The sequence below is a fragment of the Mustela putorius genome, unplaced genomic scaffold (assembly GCF_011764305.1).
Source record: "Mustela putorius furo isolate JIRA1106 unplaced genomic scaffold, ASM1176430v1.1 tig00003869_pilon_pilon_pilon, whole genome shotgun sequence".
NCBI classification, from domain to species: domain Eukaryota; kingdom Metazoa; phylum Chordata; class Mammalia; order Carnivora; family Mustelidae; genus Mustela; species Mustela putorius.
Window position 1 is genome coordinate 31,754,180 of NW_025422021.1, and position 15,398 is coordinate 31,769,577.

At 51.4% G+C, this 15,398-nt stretch overlaps 2 protein-coding genes across 2 annotated transcripts; both read left to right on the forward strand.

Annotated features, from left to right (window-relative positions):
• Positions 1 to 200: 200 nt before the first annotated feature.
• On the forward strand, positions 201 to 1,139 carry LOC101693889 (olfactory receptor 6B2-like). Its single transcript, XM_004743743.1, has one exon. The coding sequence runs from the start codon at positions 201 to 203 to the stop codon at positions 1,137 to 1,139; it is 939 nt and encodes a 312-aa protein (XP_004743800.1).
• Positions 1,140 to 8,124: 6,985 nt separating this feature from the next.
• On the forward strand, positions 8,125 to 9,060 carry LOC101684859 (olfactory receptor 6B2). Its single transcript, XM_045066926.1, has one exon. The coding sequence runs from the start codon at positions 8,125 to 8,127 to the stop codon at positions 9,058 to 9,060; it is 936 nt and encodes a 311-aa protein (XP_044922861.1).
• The last annotated feature ends 6,338 nt before the right edge of the window (positions 9,061 to 15,398 follow it).

Consider the following 15,398-nt stretch of genomic DNA (forward strand, 5'->3'; position numbering starts at 1 on the left):
GACCTGCCACAGACACTAAGAAACTCCTGATGGGAAAAGCTTCACTTGAGACAGTTTCTGCTCCCTCTGCTGCTCATGGAGTCAAGCGTCCAATCTCTGGGTCAAAACTCTCCTGCAGGGTGAGCTTGGCCTTCTCCCCCAAGGACCCACAGCCCCTCACTCTGGAATGATGGTGTTTTGCAGGCTCCTAGCACACAAGGATGAGGGGAGAGAATGTCACCAAGGTCAGCGCGTTCATCCTACTGGGCTTCCCCACGGCCCCTTGGCTGCAGTACGTGCTCTTCCTCCTCTTCCTGCTCACCTACCTCTTTGTGCTGGTGGAGAACTTGGCCATCATCCTCACCGTCCAGACCAGTTCCTCCCTCCATAGGCCCATGTACTACTTTCTGGGCATTATGTCTTCCCTGGAAATCTGGTACGTCTCTGACATCATCCCCAAGATGCTGGGCGGTTTCCTCCTGCAGCAGAAACACATCTCGTTTATTGGCTGCATGACCCAGCTGTACTTCTTCAGCTCCTTGGTGTGCACTGAGTGCGTGCTCCTGGCCTCCATGGCCTACGATCGCTACGTGGCCATCTGCCACCCCCTGCGCTACCAGGTCATCATGACCTGGGGGCTCTGCGTGCAGCTGGTGGTCTTCTCCTTTGTGAGCGGCTTCTCCATCTCCGCCATCAAGGTATACTTCATCTCCTGTGCCACGTTCTGTGGCTCCAACGTCCTGAACCACTTCTTCTGTGACATTTCTCCCATTCTCAAACTGGCCTGCACAGACTTCTCCACAGCAGAGCTGGTGGACTTCATCTTGGCCTTCATCATCCTGGTGTTTCCCCTCGTGGCCACCGTGCTCTCCTACGGGCACATCTCCGTGGCTGTCCTGCGCATCCCTTCTGCCACTGGCCGCTGGAAGGCCTTCTCCACTTGTGCCTCCCACCTCACCGTGGTCACCATCTTCTATACGGCCTTGCTTTTCATGTATGTCCGGCCCCAGGCCATCGATTCCCGGAGCTCCAACAAGCTCATTTCTGTTCTGTACACCGTCCTCACCCCAATCATCAACCCACTGATCTACTGTCTTCGGAACAAAGAATTTAAGGCCGCCTTGAAAAAGGCTCTGGGCTTTGGTCAAGTTCCAGTGTAGGAGGGCATGCCTTGGCATTCTACTCTTCTAGAACATAATCTGAAAATACATATCCTCTCTGATGGGGCCATTTAATTTGTAATAATAGAAATTCCTCCCATCATTGTAAAGATTATTCCCACCTCTATGTTTCTCCCAGCTCATGGAGGACGTCAGTATCATAGGTGGTGGTCTACTTAGGCCCCTAGTGTCTTCATTTTGTATCTGAGCAAAGTGGAACTCGTGATTTTTTCTCATCCGTAAAATTGCTCTGCACATTTCAGGAAAGAACATAATACACTAGGTCATCTGAAGTATTAAACTCTTAAATAATTACAATATTTTAAACTACCTGGTGAAATGAGCCCCAAGTGTCTCCAAGTGTCCCCATGCAAGCCACATCCTGGGCTGGCCACCAGTGCATAAGCACTTACCCCTCGCCCATCAGCTGCTCAAAGAATAAGACATGATCTTGGGTGACCTGTAAAAATCTCAGATGCCCAGGCAGGCAGGGACTGCATTTAGGAACCCTCGCAGCTCAGCCCAGTGCCTGGTGGGCAGTCCACAAACATTTGTCAAGTTAATGCCCCGAGGTACAAAAAGGACCTTCTTGTCTGCAGGGAACATTCTGGAGCTCTCTCAAGACCCCAGCCTCCTCCTTCACGGAGCCCTACCCAAAGGTCATGACTAGGACCTAGCACCCTTCAAATGAGTGTTCTATGGGGGCGGGCATGCCAGGGCCCGACCTGGGGACCCCCAGGTCAGAACCTCGGGATTCAGCTCAGCATGTGCTCAGACCCTTAAAACATTAGACAGCTCTCCAGATGACTCTGATTGTCTCCTGAGTTCAAAAGCCAGTCTGTTGGACAACTGGGAGTGATTAAGAAAACATGAGGGCAGACACCCCCACAACACGACAGGGTTTGGGGACACATGGAGAATGGAGGGGGCCGTGGAGACCAGCGGACAACCCCAGGGTCTGGGGGCTGCTTGGGCACAGAATACTTCTCTCTGACAGGGGGTGGGGGGTGCTTAAGCCCTGCGCCCCCTTGCTATTCCCCCCAAGGGTCTATAGCTGCCACCCCTCCTGATGCCCCATGAAGGTAATGATGCACATAGGTCCTTTGTCATCTGCTGGTCGTTATTAGGAATTCTGTAAGTCATCGTGTTCATAACAACGGGGTGCCAAGCCTGCGTCCTGGAGCCCGTCTCACAGATGGCCACGCTGCTCTCCATCTTGCTTGCTTCTTTGTTGGTTCAGCAGCCTGGTCTGTTCCCAGCTGCCCACCTGCCTGCATCAGGCCTGAGATCCATGTTGGAGGGACAGCGGATGGAGACTCGCCACCTGTGGCAGTCCTCAGTGCCCAGAGAGGCAAGGCAGGTGTGGCCACACTGGGGGTGACTGGAGTTCCACAGCCAAAGGGAAGAGGGTGAGCAGCCCATGGTGGGGGCAGAGGGAGGGTCTTCAGGGGGCCCCGTGGGGCTGGAAACAGGAGCAGGGCTGTTAAAGGTGGAGGATGCACAGGGCCTAGGCATGCTGGGCAGCCCCGGGTTGCCAAGGCCAGAGGTAGGGGCTGCACAGTGCACGGAGAGCTCAGAGAAGCTGGGGCAGCTGGTGCCCTGGGCTCATGGGGGGACACTCACGGGGCAGGTGGGGGCAATGCTATGAGCCCACGGGCTGTGGCAAGCAGCAAACAGACCACGTGCAAGGGTGGGGATGGTGGGGCTGGTGAGGCAGGGAAGCTGTGGTGGAGGTCGCTGGAGCTCCCCGGGAGGGGTGATACCACTTGGATGGTTGGGTGCCGTGGTGTGGTCTGCAGTCTCTTCAAGAACCTTCTGGGGGGCTCCACGAGGGCTTCCAGATTCCAGGCAACCAAATGGAAAAAAGAGCTTCTGAAGGAGGGCAGAGGACGGGGAGCTCGTCTGGAGGGAAGCAGACGTTTGCGTGGGGCCACACTGATGTGGGGACCATCTGGAAGCCCCACATTACAGGGAAATCCTACAACATGAGCAGGACTGGGGTCCAGGGCCCAAGCACTCACACTCGGGCCAGGGGAGCCAGGGGCCTCCCCAGGGCTCAGGACAGTGATAGCATTGGGGATTTGGGGTGTTTGGGTTAAGGGATCAGGAATTTGGGGTTCATATCTGAAAGAACACTGCAAACAGAGGCAGTGTGCAGGTAACTGGGCAGCTGGGGGGAGGGGGTGGCGGGCAGGCCTGTCCTGGGCAGCTGAGGGCGGGGGGCATGGGGCAGGATGGTCGGAGGAGCGGGGACTGGATGGGATTAGAGCAGAAAGGATGGGCAGGTCAGAAGTGAGGCACAGGGCTTCCCCATCTGAAAAGTCCTTCCCTGGCGTGTGTGGGTGGGCAGAGGTTCTGAGCTGGGGGCTGAGACCTGCCTCGTGTTCTGCTGGCCTCTGTGACAGTGGTGGGGCTCACCCAGGGACGGGGACAGCACGGCCAGCCATTGGCTCTGGCCCCCACCCCTCCCACTGCAGTGGCAGCCTACTCTCCCCCTTCCACCACCCTCTCGCAGAGCACAGGCTCCTCTCCGTGCAGACACATGAGCCGGAGCCTCTCTGAGTGTGAGACCCAGGGCTGACCCAGAAACAGTGGCTCTGCAGGTCAGGAAAGCAGGACATCACCACCAAGGTATTTGCAGATGTAGCTGAACAGGGGCCATGGGGCATGCGTCCACACATTTACCCAGGGGCCCTCAGGCTGGGGTGTGGGGGGGCAGACAGCCCCAGAGGCACAGAGACCCAGCTAATTGGCGATATAGATAACATTGTCGGCGTGGCGGGGGTAATTGGACCCTGGAGTCCCTGTGCTCCAGCAGAAAAGACCACGACCATTCCCCCCAGCTGCTCAGGCAGCTTGCTTCTCCAGAGTGTGTTCGAGCCACGGCCGGTCACCGTGGCCAGCCTGCGAGTCACTGGGCGAGGGGAGAAGCCACCCCTTCCCCAGCACGCAGGTGCAGGCATTCACAGTGAGGCTTCTGGAACCTGCAGGTAGGACCCAACGCCGTCCATGCTGATGCCCGGCTCATTTTACTGTGATTTTTAGAGCATGATGGCTGTGTGTGTGTGTGTACATGTGTGTGCATGCACAAGTGTGTGCACACGCCACCCCCTGCCACAGATATCCACACACCTGATCCAGGGCAGGGGCTGAGCAGGACCCCTCTGCAGGGTGGCTCGCGGGTGCTCCACAAATGGTCCTCAAACCTAGGGCAACCATGGCAAGCGCCCGGCTGCAGGTCCTGTGGGGCCTCGTTCTAACGTCACACGCAGCGGCCCATAGCCGCGTCACACAGACTGTGCAGAGCTGAGGACCCCTGCCCCCAGGCCACCTCAGGTCCCCTGCCGGCCATCTGCTGGTAGGAGAGCCCTTTGGGGCAGGCAAATCGGCCCCGTGCTCTTTGCCATCTTCCCGAGAGGCCTCGGGGTGAAAGCCTTCTGTCACCAGAACTGCAGAGAGGGGGCCCACGAGGATCCCCTCGCCTGCCCCACCTGGCCTTGCCGACCGTGTGCAGCCATTGTCCAAGCATCACGGGCCTGGAACAGGAGGAAGACGAGGGAAAAGGAGATGAAATCCAAGTGGGGGTTGGGGTCTAGCCGGCAGGGATGCTCCAAGTCAGTCTCAGTGGTTCGATAAGCGTCTGCTCCTCGTGTGAGACCCGGCCTCACAGCCACTGGGGGAAGGTCGGCAGGACCTCCACGCTCTCTTCACAACTTGTCTTGACGTCTAAAATTATTCCAAGATGAAAGTTTATTTAACAAGAAAATGCAGCCGTTGTCCAAAGTACAGAAGAGGGAGAGCATGCCTTAAAGGGTCCTGAATTTGTAAATAAACACAGTCTTTTATATAACTGATTGATCTGGTGTGAATTAGCCAACTCACTAGTGATCAGTTACGACTCCGATTGATCAGCACAAACTCTCGGGCGCCTTGCTGTGCGGGGATGAGTGTCAGAGTCTCGGAGCTCCGCCAGGCTCCCCTGGGGGTTGGGGAGACTGCTGGCTTCGAGGAGCCCAGGAGCCCTCCTTCTGGGCTGCAGGCCCTGGGGCTGCCTGGCTGGGCAACAGGCATGGGGTGCCCAGCCAGCATGCAGAGAGGCGGCCTTCAGGACAGGATGCTGGGGGCCCTCTCCTGGCGGCTGTCTTCCCTGCTCTTTCTATAAAGGACACGGTAGGTTTGGTGTGGAATCCTAGAGCAGACAGTAAGTCTTCTGAAGTTGGTCCTCAGTTCGGAACCTCTCGCTGGGACTTTAAGGCTGAGTCTGCTGTGCTGGCCGTGGGGGCAGACCTGGCCCCGTGCTGACATGGGAGGACAGACATGTCTCCCCCAGGGCATAGCTGCACCCTGGAACAATTCCTTTCCAGAAATTTCTTTGTCAGCCCAGCCCTCATCTCTCAACTTCAGATTTGTGTAGCCACCAGGATATCCAGCCAGTACCCCATATACTCCTAGGAGATCCCCAACGATGTGGCCCCTGTGTGGCCCTCTCCTGCTCTTCCTACCTGACCAAGAGCGGGTGTCCTGGGCCAGAAACCCGAGCCTCAGACTCAGCACCTGCTGCCAGCCCAGAGGCCTTCCTCCTGTCTGTGAACTGGCCACTCTCACCGTCTGGTTTTTGCACCTGCTGTTCCCTCTGACAGAAACACCGTTCCCTGGTTTCCCAGGGGCCTCCTCATCACCATGCTGAGACCTCAGGGTGAGCAGCGCCTGCTCTGAGAGGGCTGGCTCCCTCTGGCCCCCCACTTAAAGATGCAGGGTGGCTAGTCCTCCTCCACCCTCCCAGCCCTGGCTGGGCCTGAAGAATAAAGCCTCAGTCCAGTTAATAGGAGGAAGCTTGCCACTGTGCTGACTGTAGACCTCGGGGCCCTTTCCTAGGAACGGAAGGTGTGCTGAGGCTGCTGAGCGAGCATTTTCCTGTGAGATTTGGTGAAGGGCGGATGGGGGAGCCGCAGGGGGAGTAAGTGCAGGTGTGGGACCTGGGCTGCTGAGCAAGGTGTCCAGATCCTTTGTCTTCAGAGGCTAGGGCTCCGGGGGAAGGGGGAGCCCCTCGCTCCAAGGGGGTGACCTGCTGCAGGGGAGGTGGGGTCAGAGCGGTGACCTTCCTGATTCTGCCAGTTTCTCCAACTCCCTCTCAGGCCAAGGTGCCATATTTCAGGGTGCGGGTCCTGAACCTTGTCCGCAGCTTTACTGCCTTGTCACTCCATGTCCGTGTCTACTCACCTCCCCAGCAGAGACGTGAGTGTCAACACAACAGCCTCATCTCTCACGTGGACCCCAGTGTGTGATCAAACATGGGCCTCAAAGAAAAGAGAAAGAGGCCAGTGAGAAGGGGACTGGAGCTTATGAGGAGTCACTCTTATTGGAGCCTGGCAAGACAGTGTGGCTGGAGACAGAGGCCAGGTGATACCCATGGTTTGGGGGGTGTTGGCGTTACCGTGTCCCCCAGAGACTCTGCGGCTTCTCTGCAGGCTCATACCGCTGGCCTCTGCTGGGCATGCAGGTTCGGTCAACGCTGTCATCCTGTGCAAACCAGAATGTCCCCACAGGGCTCTCCCACCTTCTCCCATCCTATGGCCTCCTCGGGCCTTCATTGCGCTGGCAGTTCTGTACGCTGTGAGCTGTTTAGCCCTCTTGTGGCCTCCCGGTGGGTCTGCCCCAATGCCCTCTTCTCATCCCACCACCTTAGCACAGGTGCCCCCACCCCCAGCTCTGAGCAGACGGCCCAGGACATGCCCTGCACCTGCCAGGTAACCTAGATGACCCATCAGAGACTGTCCCCCAAGTTAGCAGGGGCCCAGGACCACAGCCCCTCCTGTGGATCTGGTCTCCTTCCCTTGAGCTTTCTCCATACACCTCCCCACTCCTATCCACATTGGGACTCTGCCCTGGTTGGCTGGTGGCCTCAGCTTCTCTCTGAATTCCTTCTGTTCTGCCCAGTGTCCACTGCACTAACTTGGAGGAAACTTCCAGATCTGTCATGGCTCAGGGAATCACCAGCGGCCCTACTCTGCAGGTGTCCACCCAGAGGGTCCCTATGTGAGACTCACCCAGGGCTCAGGGCTCTGAGTCCTGGTCCTGCACCTGCCCTGGGGCTCCTGGCCCTCTGTCTGCTGCCTGGACACCATCCCCATGCTCCCAGTGGGTGTCCTCCCACAGGCTGGCCACAGCAGGAGCGCGAGCGATGTCCATGAGTGCATCGTGGTGTGTGTGCACACACTGTGTATAGTGGTTTGTGTATACTGGTGTGTGTGCATAGTTGTGTATTGTGTGTGCACATGTGTGTTTAGTAGTGTATGCACACACATGTGTGAATATGGCCTGTGTGCACACATGGGTGTGAATAGAGGTGTGTGTGCACCCATGTGGCTAGTGTTTTGTGTAGTGTTGCATGAGGGTGCACGTGAGTGTGTGGCATGGGGTGAGGGAGGTCAGGACACAACCAGCGACCCGGGACCCCTCCCTCACTTGCAGCAGCTCACTCCTCTGGGGGAGAAATGGGCGTGACAGCACTTGGTTCCCTCCGTGGAGATTGTTCCAAGCCGTGGAGCGAGGTCCAGAGATCGAACAGCAGCCTTGGCTGTCTCTGAGACATAGGAAGAAAACAAAATAAAATAAGGCTCCGTCATGATCCGTCACAATGGAGGTCCTGGTGGGAATGGATGCCAGCGATGGCCAGGGAAGGCATGTGTTTGCCTGTAAGACAAGACCCCATACCAGAGAGCACAAATGAACCCACCCTTGCTCCCGGCTCTCCCTCCCAAAGAGCCAGGCAGGCAGGTCCTTGTTTCAGCCGTGCACAGCTGCCCCTGGGCACACCCCTCTCCCTGGCTCTGGCTGGGTTACAGCTTCGGGTTTTCCTACTCGAAGACATAACCACAGAGCTGACACTGCTTGTGGGGCCAAGGTGAGCTCGGTCTTCTCCCCTGAGGCCCCACAACCCCTCACTCTGGAATTACAGTGTTTTGCAGGCTCCCAGCACACAAGGATGAGGGGAGAGAATGTCACCAAGGTCAGCGCGTTCATCCTACTGGGCTTCCCCACAGCCCCTTGGCTGCAGTACGTGCTCTTCCTCCTCTTCCTGCTCACCTACCTCTTCGTGCTGGTGGAGAACTTGGCCATCATCCTCACTGTCCAGACCAGCTCCTCCCTCCATAGGCCCATGTACTACTTTCTGGGTTCCATGTCTTTCCTGGAAATCTGGTACGTCTCTGACATCATCCCCAAGATGCTGGGCGGTTTCCTCCTGCAGCAGAAACACATCTCGTTTATTGGCTGCATGACCCAGCTGTACTTCTTCAGCTCCTTGGTGTGCACTGAGTGCGTGCTCCTGGCCTCCATGGCCTACGATCGCTATGTGGCCATCTGCCACCCCCTGCGCTACCAGGTCATCATGACCTGGGGGCTCTGCGTGCAGCTGGTGGTCTTCTCCTTTGTGAGCGGCTTCTCCATCTCCGCCATCAAGGTATACTTCATCTCCTGTGCCACGTTCTGTGGCTCCAACGTCCTGAACCACTTCTTCTGTGACATTTCCCCCATCCTCAAACTGGCCTGCACAGACTTCTCCACGGCAGAGCTGGTGGACTTCATCTTGGCCTTCATCATCCTGGTGTTTCCCCTCGTGGCCACCGTGCTCTCCTACGGGCACATCTCCGTGGCTGTCCTGCGCATCCCTTCTGCCACTGGCCGCTGGAAGGCCTTCTCCACTTGTGCCTCCCACCTCACCGTGGTCACCATCTTCTACACGGCCATGATCTTCATGTATGTCCGGCCCCAGGCCATTGATTCCCGGAGCTCCAACAAGCTCATTTCTGCTGTCTACACTGTCCTCACCCCAATCATCAACCCACTGATCTACTGTCTTCGGAACAAAGAATTTAAGGCCGCCTTGAAAAAGGTTCTTGGGCTAGGTCAGTCTTCATAATAGGACAACCAAAACTTTTGGAAATCTGATTGGTAGGATAATAAAATGCTATCTTTTATTGTACTTTCCGCTTTTTTAAAGTAAATCTACAAATGAAACTTGGCAAATTATAGAACCACGCAGAAATCATAAGCCTTTATCTGCTTTTGTTTTCCCAAAGGGCAGCGGTCACTTTGGGTATATTTTGAGGTTTTTATGGTTGCAGTTGTGAAGATGCTTTTATGTTTCTTTCATTCGGCGTGATGCTTGAGTGACTCCTTCATGGTTCTGCATGTAGCAACGATTCACGCATATGGTGTATAATATTGCACCGTGTTGATATATCACAGTGTGCTATGCATTGACTGTGCCGACCGTGTTAGAGACGGAGCCTATCATCACTACGGTTAGTGTCACGGTAAACACTCAGACTCATTTGTTTTCACTAACGCACATTCACTACTGCTAGCTGTGTGCCTGGGTGGACTGAGATTCACGGAAGCGACACCAGTAAGTGCTGCCGTAGGAGGTATGTGTTTGGGCAGTTTTAGTAGGATATGCCAAACTGTTTTCCAGGGCAGGTACACCGGTTTTTCTCCCCCACGAGCAGTGTGTGAGGGTCCCAGCAGCCCAGAGCTGCCCCACCATTTGGTGTCCTTGTAGTTCCCCCAGGGACAAATGCTGAGTGCCCCAGTGACGTGAGGGTCCGCTGTCATGGGCGTTTGCCTTCTCAAGCGCCCATCACCACCACGTCCCCTAGTCTCAGATCTAGTTGCTGTTTCTTTTTAATATTTTTTTAATGGGCATTTTTAAAAAAAAAGTTTTATTTGTTTATTTGACAGCACAAGTAGGCAGAGAGGCAGGCAGAGTGAGAGAGGGGAGGAAGAGGCTCCCCGCTGAGCAGAGAGCCTGATGCGGGGCTCAATCCCAGGACCCTGAGAACATGACCTGAGTGGAATGCAGAGGCTTAGCCCACTGAGCCACCCAGGTGCCCCCAGGTGGGTATTTTTGCATGCCTCTGTGTTGCATTTACTGCAAAAATATCCTAGTTCCTGGGCGTGCCTTTTCTCTCCCGTAAGGGTGTCTTCCAATGAGGAGCACTGCTTGATGCTGACATCTAGTCTGTCCACTTTCTCCCATTATATTTGGTTTATTTTCCATTTAAAAGGAGGGCTTATCTAGGAGCACCACCTGAATGGCTCAGGGGTTAAGCCTCTGCCTTCAGCTTGAGTCATGATCTCAGGGTCCTGGGATTGAGTACCACATCAGGCTCTCTGCTCAGTAGGGAGCCTGCATCCCCCCCCCTCTGCCTACTTGGGATCTCTCTCTCTGTCAAATAAATAAATAAAATCTTAAAAAAAAAAAAGAATGGTTTGTCTATTCCAAGTCATAAAGACATTCTATTTAATTCTAGAAGCTTTAATATCTCTTTCTTCTGTCTTGCTGTTGGTGTAGAGAAATGCAACTGATTTCTGTGCATTGATTTTATATCCTGACACTTTACTGAATTCCTGTATAAGTTCTAGCAGTTTTGGAGTGCAGTCTTTTGGGTTTTCCACATATAGTATCATATCATCTGCGAAGAGTGATAATTTGACTTCTTCTTTGCCGATTTGGATGCCTTTAATTTCCTTTTGTTGTCTGATTGCTGAGGCTAGAAGCTTTATTGTTTTATCTTTCATGTTTAGATTTATAATCCATCTGAAACTGACTTTATTTTTTAGAGGTATGTGGTACAGGTTAAAGTTTATCCTTTTCTGTGTGGATAACAAATTGACCTGCACCCATCGTGTCTTGATATGACATGTCTTCCCTGCTGCAGCGTCGCCCTTTCTGTAAACCAAATTTCTATCTATCCACCCATCCTCCTCTTTTCAGACTCTGCATCCCATTCCATTTGTCTGTGTGTCAGCTCCCGCCCCAGTGCTGTGCTGTTGTAGTTACTATGGCTTTTTTATATACTGACATCTGGTATTAAATCCTCCATCCTTGTTCTTGTTTTTCAAGATTGCCTTGGTTATTCTTAGCCCTTCCCAAATGGGTCTTGGGGGATATAAATGTGAGCATCAGCTTGTTAATTTCAACACAAGAAAAATTTGCTGGATTTTTTTAAATTGGGATTGTAATGAACCTATAGATCATTCTGGAAAGAACTGTCATCTTTATAATTTTGAGACTCTTAATCTAAGAGCAAGAGACACATGCCTATATTCATTCACAGCTCCCTCAACTTCTTAATTCTGTTTCATGATTTCCAGCTTATTGATCTTTCACATTTTTCGGCATACACTTGAGTTTGGGGTGTTTTGTTGTTGTTTTTCTTTTTTTAACTAACACAAATGGTAACTTTTCTGTTTACATTTTTATTTCTTAAATTAAAAAAAAATACCTCTGTTCCTTTGTTGCTGGTCCATAGAACAAAATCTTTAAACTTTCTTTTTTGGAATAATTAGATTTACAGGACATTGTAGAAAAATATGGAGGGAGGCTCTCTGTGTGCTTTGCCCAGCCTTCCCCCATGACACCATCCTACATGATGAGCTTGGCATCAGGACCAGACAACGGACTTCAAGGCACTCCACACAACAGATTCCCGTCATCCCACCCGTTATACATGCAGTCATGTGTGTGTGTGTGTGTGTGTGTGCGTGCGTGTGTGCACGCGTGTGTGGACACACGTGTGGCTCTGTAGTTTACCACCTGCCTAGCTTGGGGAACTAGCTCCTTCAGGGCATGTGGAATGTTCCATCCCTTCAGGACTCACACTTGACCGCAATCTTTTGATATTGGTTCTTTCCATTCAAAGGCATCCTCTCGGGGTCCATCCAGCTGTGGTGCGTCAACAATCTGTTTTTTTGTTGCCACCACGAGTTCTGCCCCAGGACTGAGCCGTTCACCTGCTGAAGGACAGGCTGCCAGCTGTGAGGCATGACCGTGCAGGCAACACTCACTCCAGGTTTCTCCATGAAGCCAAGTTTTCGTGTCTCTGGGTAAGCGCCCAGGAGACCAGGTGCTCACTGGCATCGCTGTTGTGTTACAGCTCACTTTCAATGCTAAAGGGAACCACCAACCCTTGGGCAGAAAGGCTGTGCTGTTCTCTGCTCCTGCCAGCAGCGAGTGAGTGAATGGTTCCTGCATCTTGCCCCATCGGTGTCATCACCACATCTCCCTCAACCTTTCTGGAAAGTGTGCAGTGGCACCTCATTGCAGTTTAATCTGCATCCCTCTAACAATGATTTTGAGCCTCCTTCCTGTGCTCACTGGCTGCCTGCCCATCCCTGCAGCGAAGTCCGTTCACATCTCTATCCTGTTTTCTTTAAGATTTATTTATTTGAGAGAGAGAGGGAGAGAAAGGGAGAGCGAGCGCAAGAGTGAAGGGAGGGGCAGAGGGAGAGAGAGAATCTCAAACAGACTCCAAGCTAGTGGGAAGCCCAATGTAGGGCTTGATCACAAGACCCTGAGATCACGACCTGAGCCAAAACCAAGAGTTGGGCGCTCAGCTGCCTGAGCCATTCAGCCGTGCCTCCTGTTTTCTAAGTGGATTTTTAATGAACGTTTAGTTTTGAGAGTTCTTTCCATATTCTAACCGATGCGAGCCCTTTGTCAAATTGTACACCTTTTCTTCCCATCTGATGTCTGCCTTTCCATTTGTGTAAGGTCCCTCCCTGATGGAACAAACATTTAATTTTTGCTGAGTTCCCCCTTCTTTGTATCATGCTCTTGATGTCAAGTCCCCAAGAATTCTTTCCCTTATCCCAAGTGCTGGAAACTGTTTTCTGAAAGCTGTATAGTTTTACATTTACATTTAGGTCCATGATCTATTTTGAGTTAGTTTTTGCATGTGGTATGAAGGTCACATCAAGGTTAATTTGTGTGTGTGTGTGTGTGTGTGTGTGTGTGACCTTGGATGTCCAGTTTCTGCGATACCAGTGTGCAAGAAGCTGTTCTTCCTTTACTGAATCATGTTTGCACCTTTGTAAAACATCAGTGGAGGATGTTTTCGTTAGTTTGTTTCTGGTCCTCTATTCTGTTACATGGTCTATGTGTCTGCCCATCCCACCAGGACTATGCAGACTTGAGAAAGGTAGCTACCTGATAAATTCTTAACATTGCAAGAATGACTGATTCCCCTACTTTATTCTTCTTTTTCAAAATAATTATGGCCATTCTAGGGCCTGTATGTTTCCTTATAAATTTTATAATAAGCCTGTTCATGTGTACAAAAAAATTTTGATGGAGTTTTGACAGGAACTGCATTAAACCTACAGATCATTTTGAGAATGGCATTATTGTTCTGTCAACTCCTCCAATGCAGGGACACAGCAGGTCTCTCCGCTGATTGATGATTTCCTCTGACTTCTTTCCCCAGTGGTCTGTGGTCTCCAGCATACAGACCCCATAAATGCTTTGCTGGATCATACCTAACTATTACTTTTTTGGGGGGGAGCAATCATAAATAGTATTGCATTTTTAAATTTCAGCCTCCTCTTCTTGTTGGTAGTATACAGAAATGCAGATTTTTGTGTGTTGACCTTGTAACATGCAAGCCCACAGACCTCATTTATTAGTTCTAAGGGTTTTTCTGGGTATATTGCTTTGGATTTGCTACATAGTCAGTCATGTATTCTATGAATAAAGGCAGTCTGATTTCTTCCTTTCATATGCTTTTTATTCCTGCCTTACTGTACTGTTCAGGATTCCAAGGATCTGTTGAATGAGAGCAGGGACAGTGGTTATCTTTGCTGTCTCCTCTCGTATAAGGGTTAGAAGGGAAGCATCACACTTTCACCATGCAGTGTGACATCAGCCGTGGCTCTTTGCAGACGTCCTTTACCAAGTTGAAGCAGCTACCCCTCTATTCTTTGCATGTCAGGGTTTGTTTTGTTTTGTTTTTAAGTGAATGAGTGTTGTGGTTTGCCAAATGTTTTTTCTACTGGCAGGTGTTCTGATCACTGATTCTTCTTCTTTACCTGTTAAGGTGGATTGCAGTGACTGACTCTTGAATATCAAGTCAGACTTGAAACCTTTAAACAAATTCCATTTGGCAGTAGGGTGGTCTTCATTTTCTATTCATTGCTGGTTTCAATCTCTTAATGTTTCGTGGAGAATTTTTGTGCCTAAGTTCACGAGATAAATTGGTCCATAATGTCCTTTCCATTTTTTTGATACTATCTTTGTCTGTCTGGGAACCATGAAATGGGCTTGGGGACATTCCCTCTTCTTCTATTTTTCAGAGAAGACTGTATAGAGTTAAATCTTTAAGTGTTTGGCAAAATTCCCCAGTGAAATCATCTGGGCTGGAAATTTCTTTTTTGAGGGGGGTGGGCAAATTTTAAAATAACAAATTCAATTTGGGTAATTCAGGTTATCAAATAATTGTTAGGGCTTACATCTGTTTTCCTTTGTATTTCTTTCCTCTGCTTCTTTCCTCTTACCTTCTGGTTGGAAACCTTTACATTTTTTAGAGATCCATCTTGATTTAGTTATAGAGTCATAATAATAATTCAACTTGCGTAGGAGGTGGTATTTGGGCAGTGCCATTCTGTATGGCATGGTCTCCCTCATGGTTGCTCAATCACAACCTGTCTTCACTGCTTCGCCACTTCGGGCTAATAGTCAACCTTCGTTGACATCCTTGGACCCTCCCTACTTTCTCAATGTGATTGCTCCACCTCCTCCACATACATTAGACATGCTTCAGCCATCCGATGTGATCTGAGCAGCTCACGAAGGAAGGTCTATTCTGTTCACGCCCCCAACACAGTTCTCCCTTCATTCAGAATTTCTCAGGGTCTTCTCGCTACATCTTCTCTGCTTTGGAAACTCCTGTAACTACGCATAAGGGGTGGTTTCTGCTGGAAACATCCCTCAGTGTTCCTTCTCCTCAGAATGTCTTTGTTTCCCCCTTTACACCTGAAGGACAGCTGTGCTGGGTGCAGGAGTCCCAGCCCAGGGACTCTTTCTTCCTGTGTGTGGATGGACAGTCCCCCCAGTGCCACAGGCTGAGCCCAGAATCACTGGCAAAGGGGGTAGTCTGGAGTCCACCGACAGGAAGTGGTTGGAGAAAGTTAAAAAGGAGTACTTCCCAGGTAATGTTATTAATTCAGTGTTATTCTGATAGCGTGACCTTAAAGATGGTCCAAAGTGAAAACTACAGCCCATCTCTATCATGAATATACATAAAAAATTCTTTAATATTTGCAAATAGGACTCAGCAATATACAAAAATCATGACAGTATGACCATGGGGGATTATTCCAGGGATACAAGGCTGGTTCAGTGTTCAAAAACCAGTCACTGAGATCCACCATATTAACAGGAAAGTCACATGCTTCTATCAATAGATGTGGGGAAATTGC

Coding starts and splice junctions, on each gene's coding strand:
- LOC101693889 (XM_004743743.1), top strand. CDS start 201: ATGAGGGGAGAGAATGTCACCAAGGTCAGCGCGTTCATCCTACTGGGC.
- LOC101684859 (XM_045066926.1), top strand. CDS start 8,125: ATGAGGGGAGAGAATGTCACCAAGGTCAGCGCGTTCATCCTACTGGGC.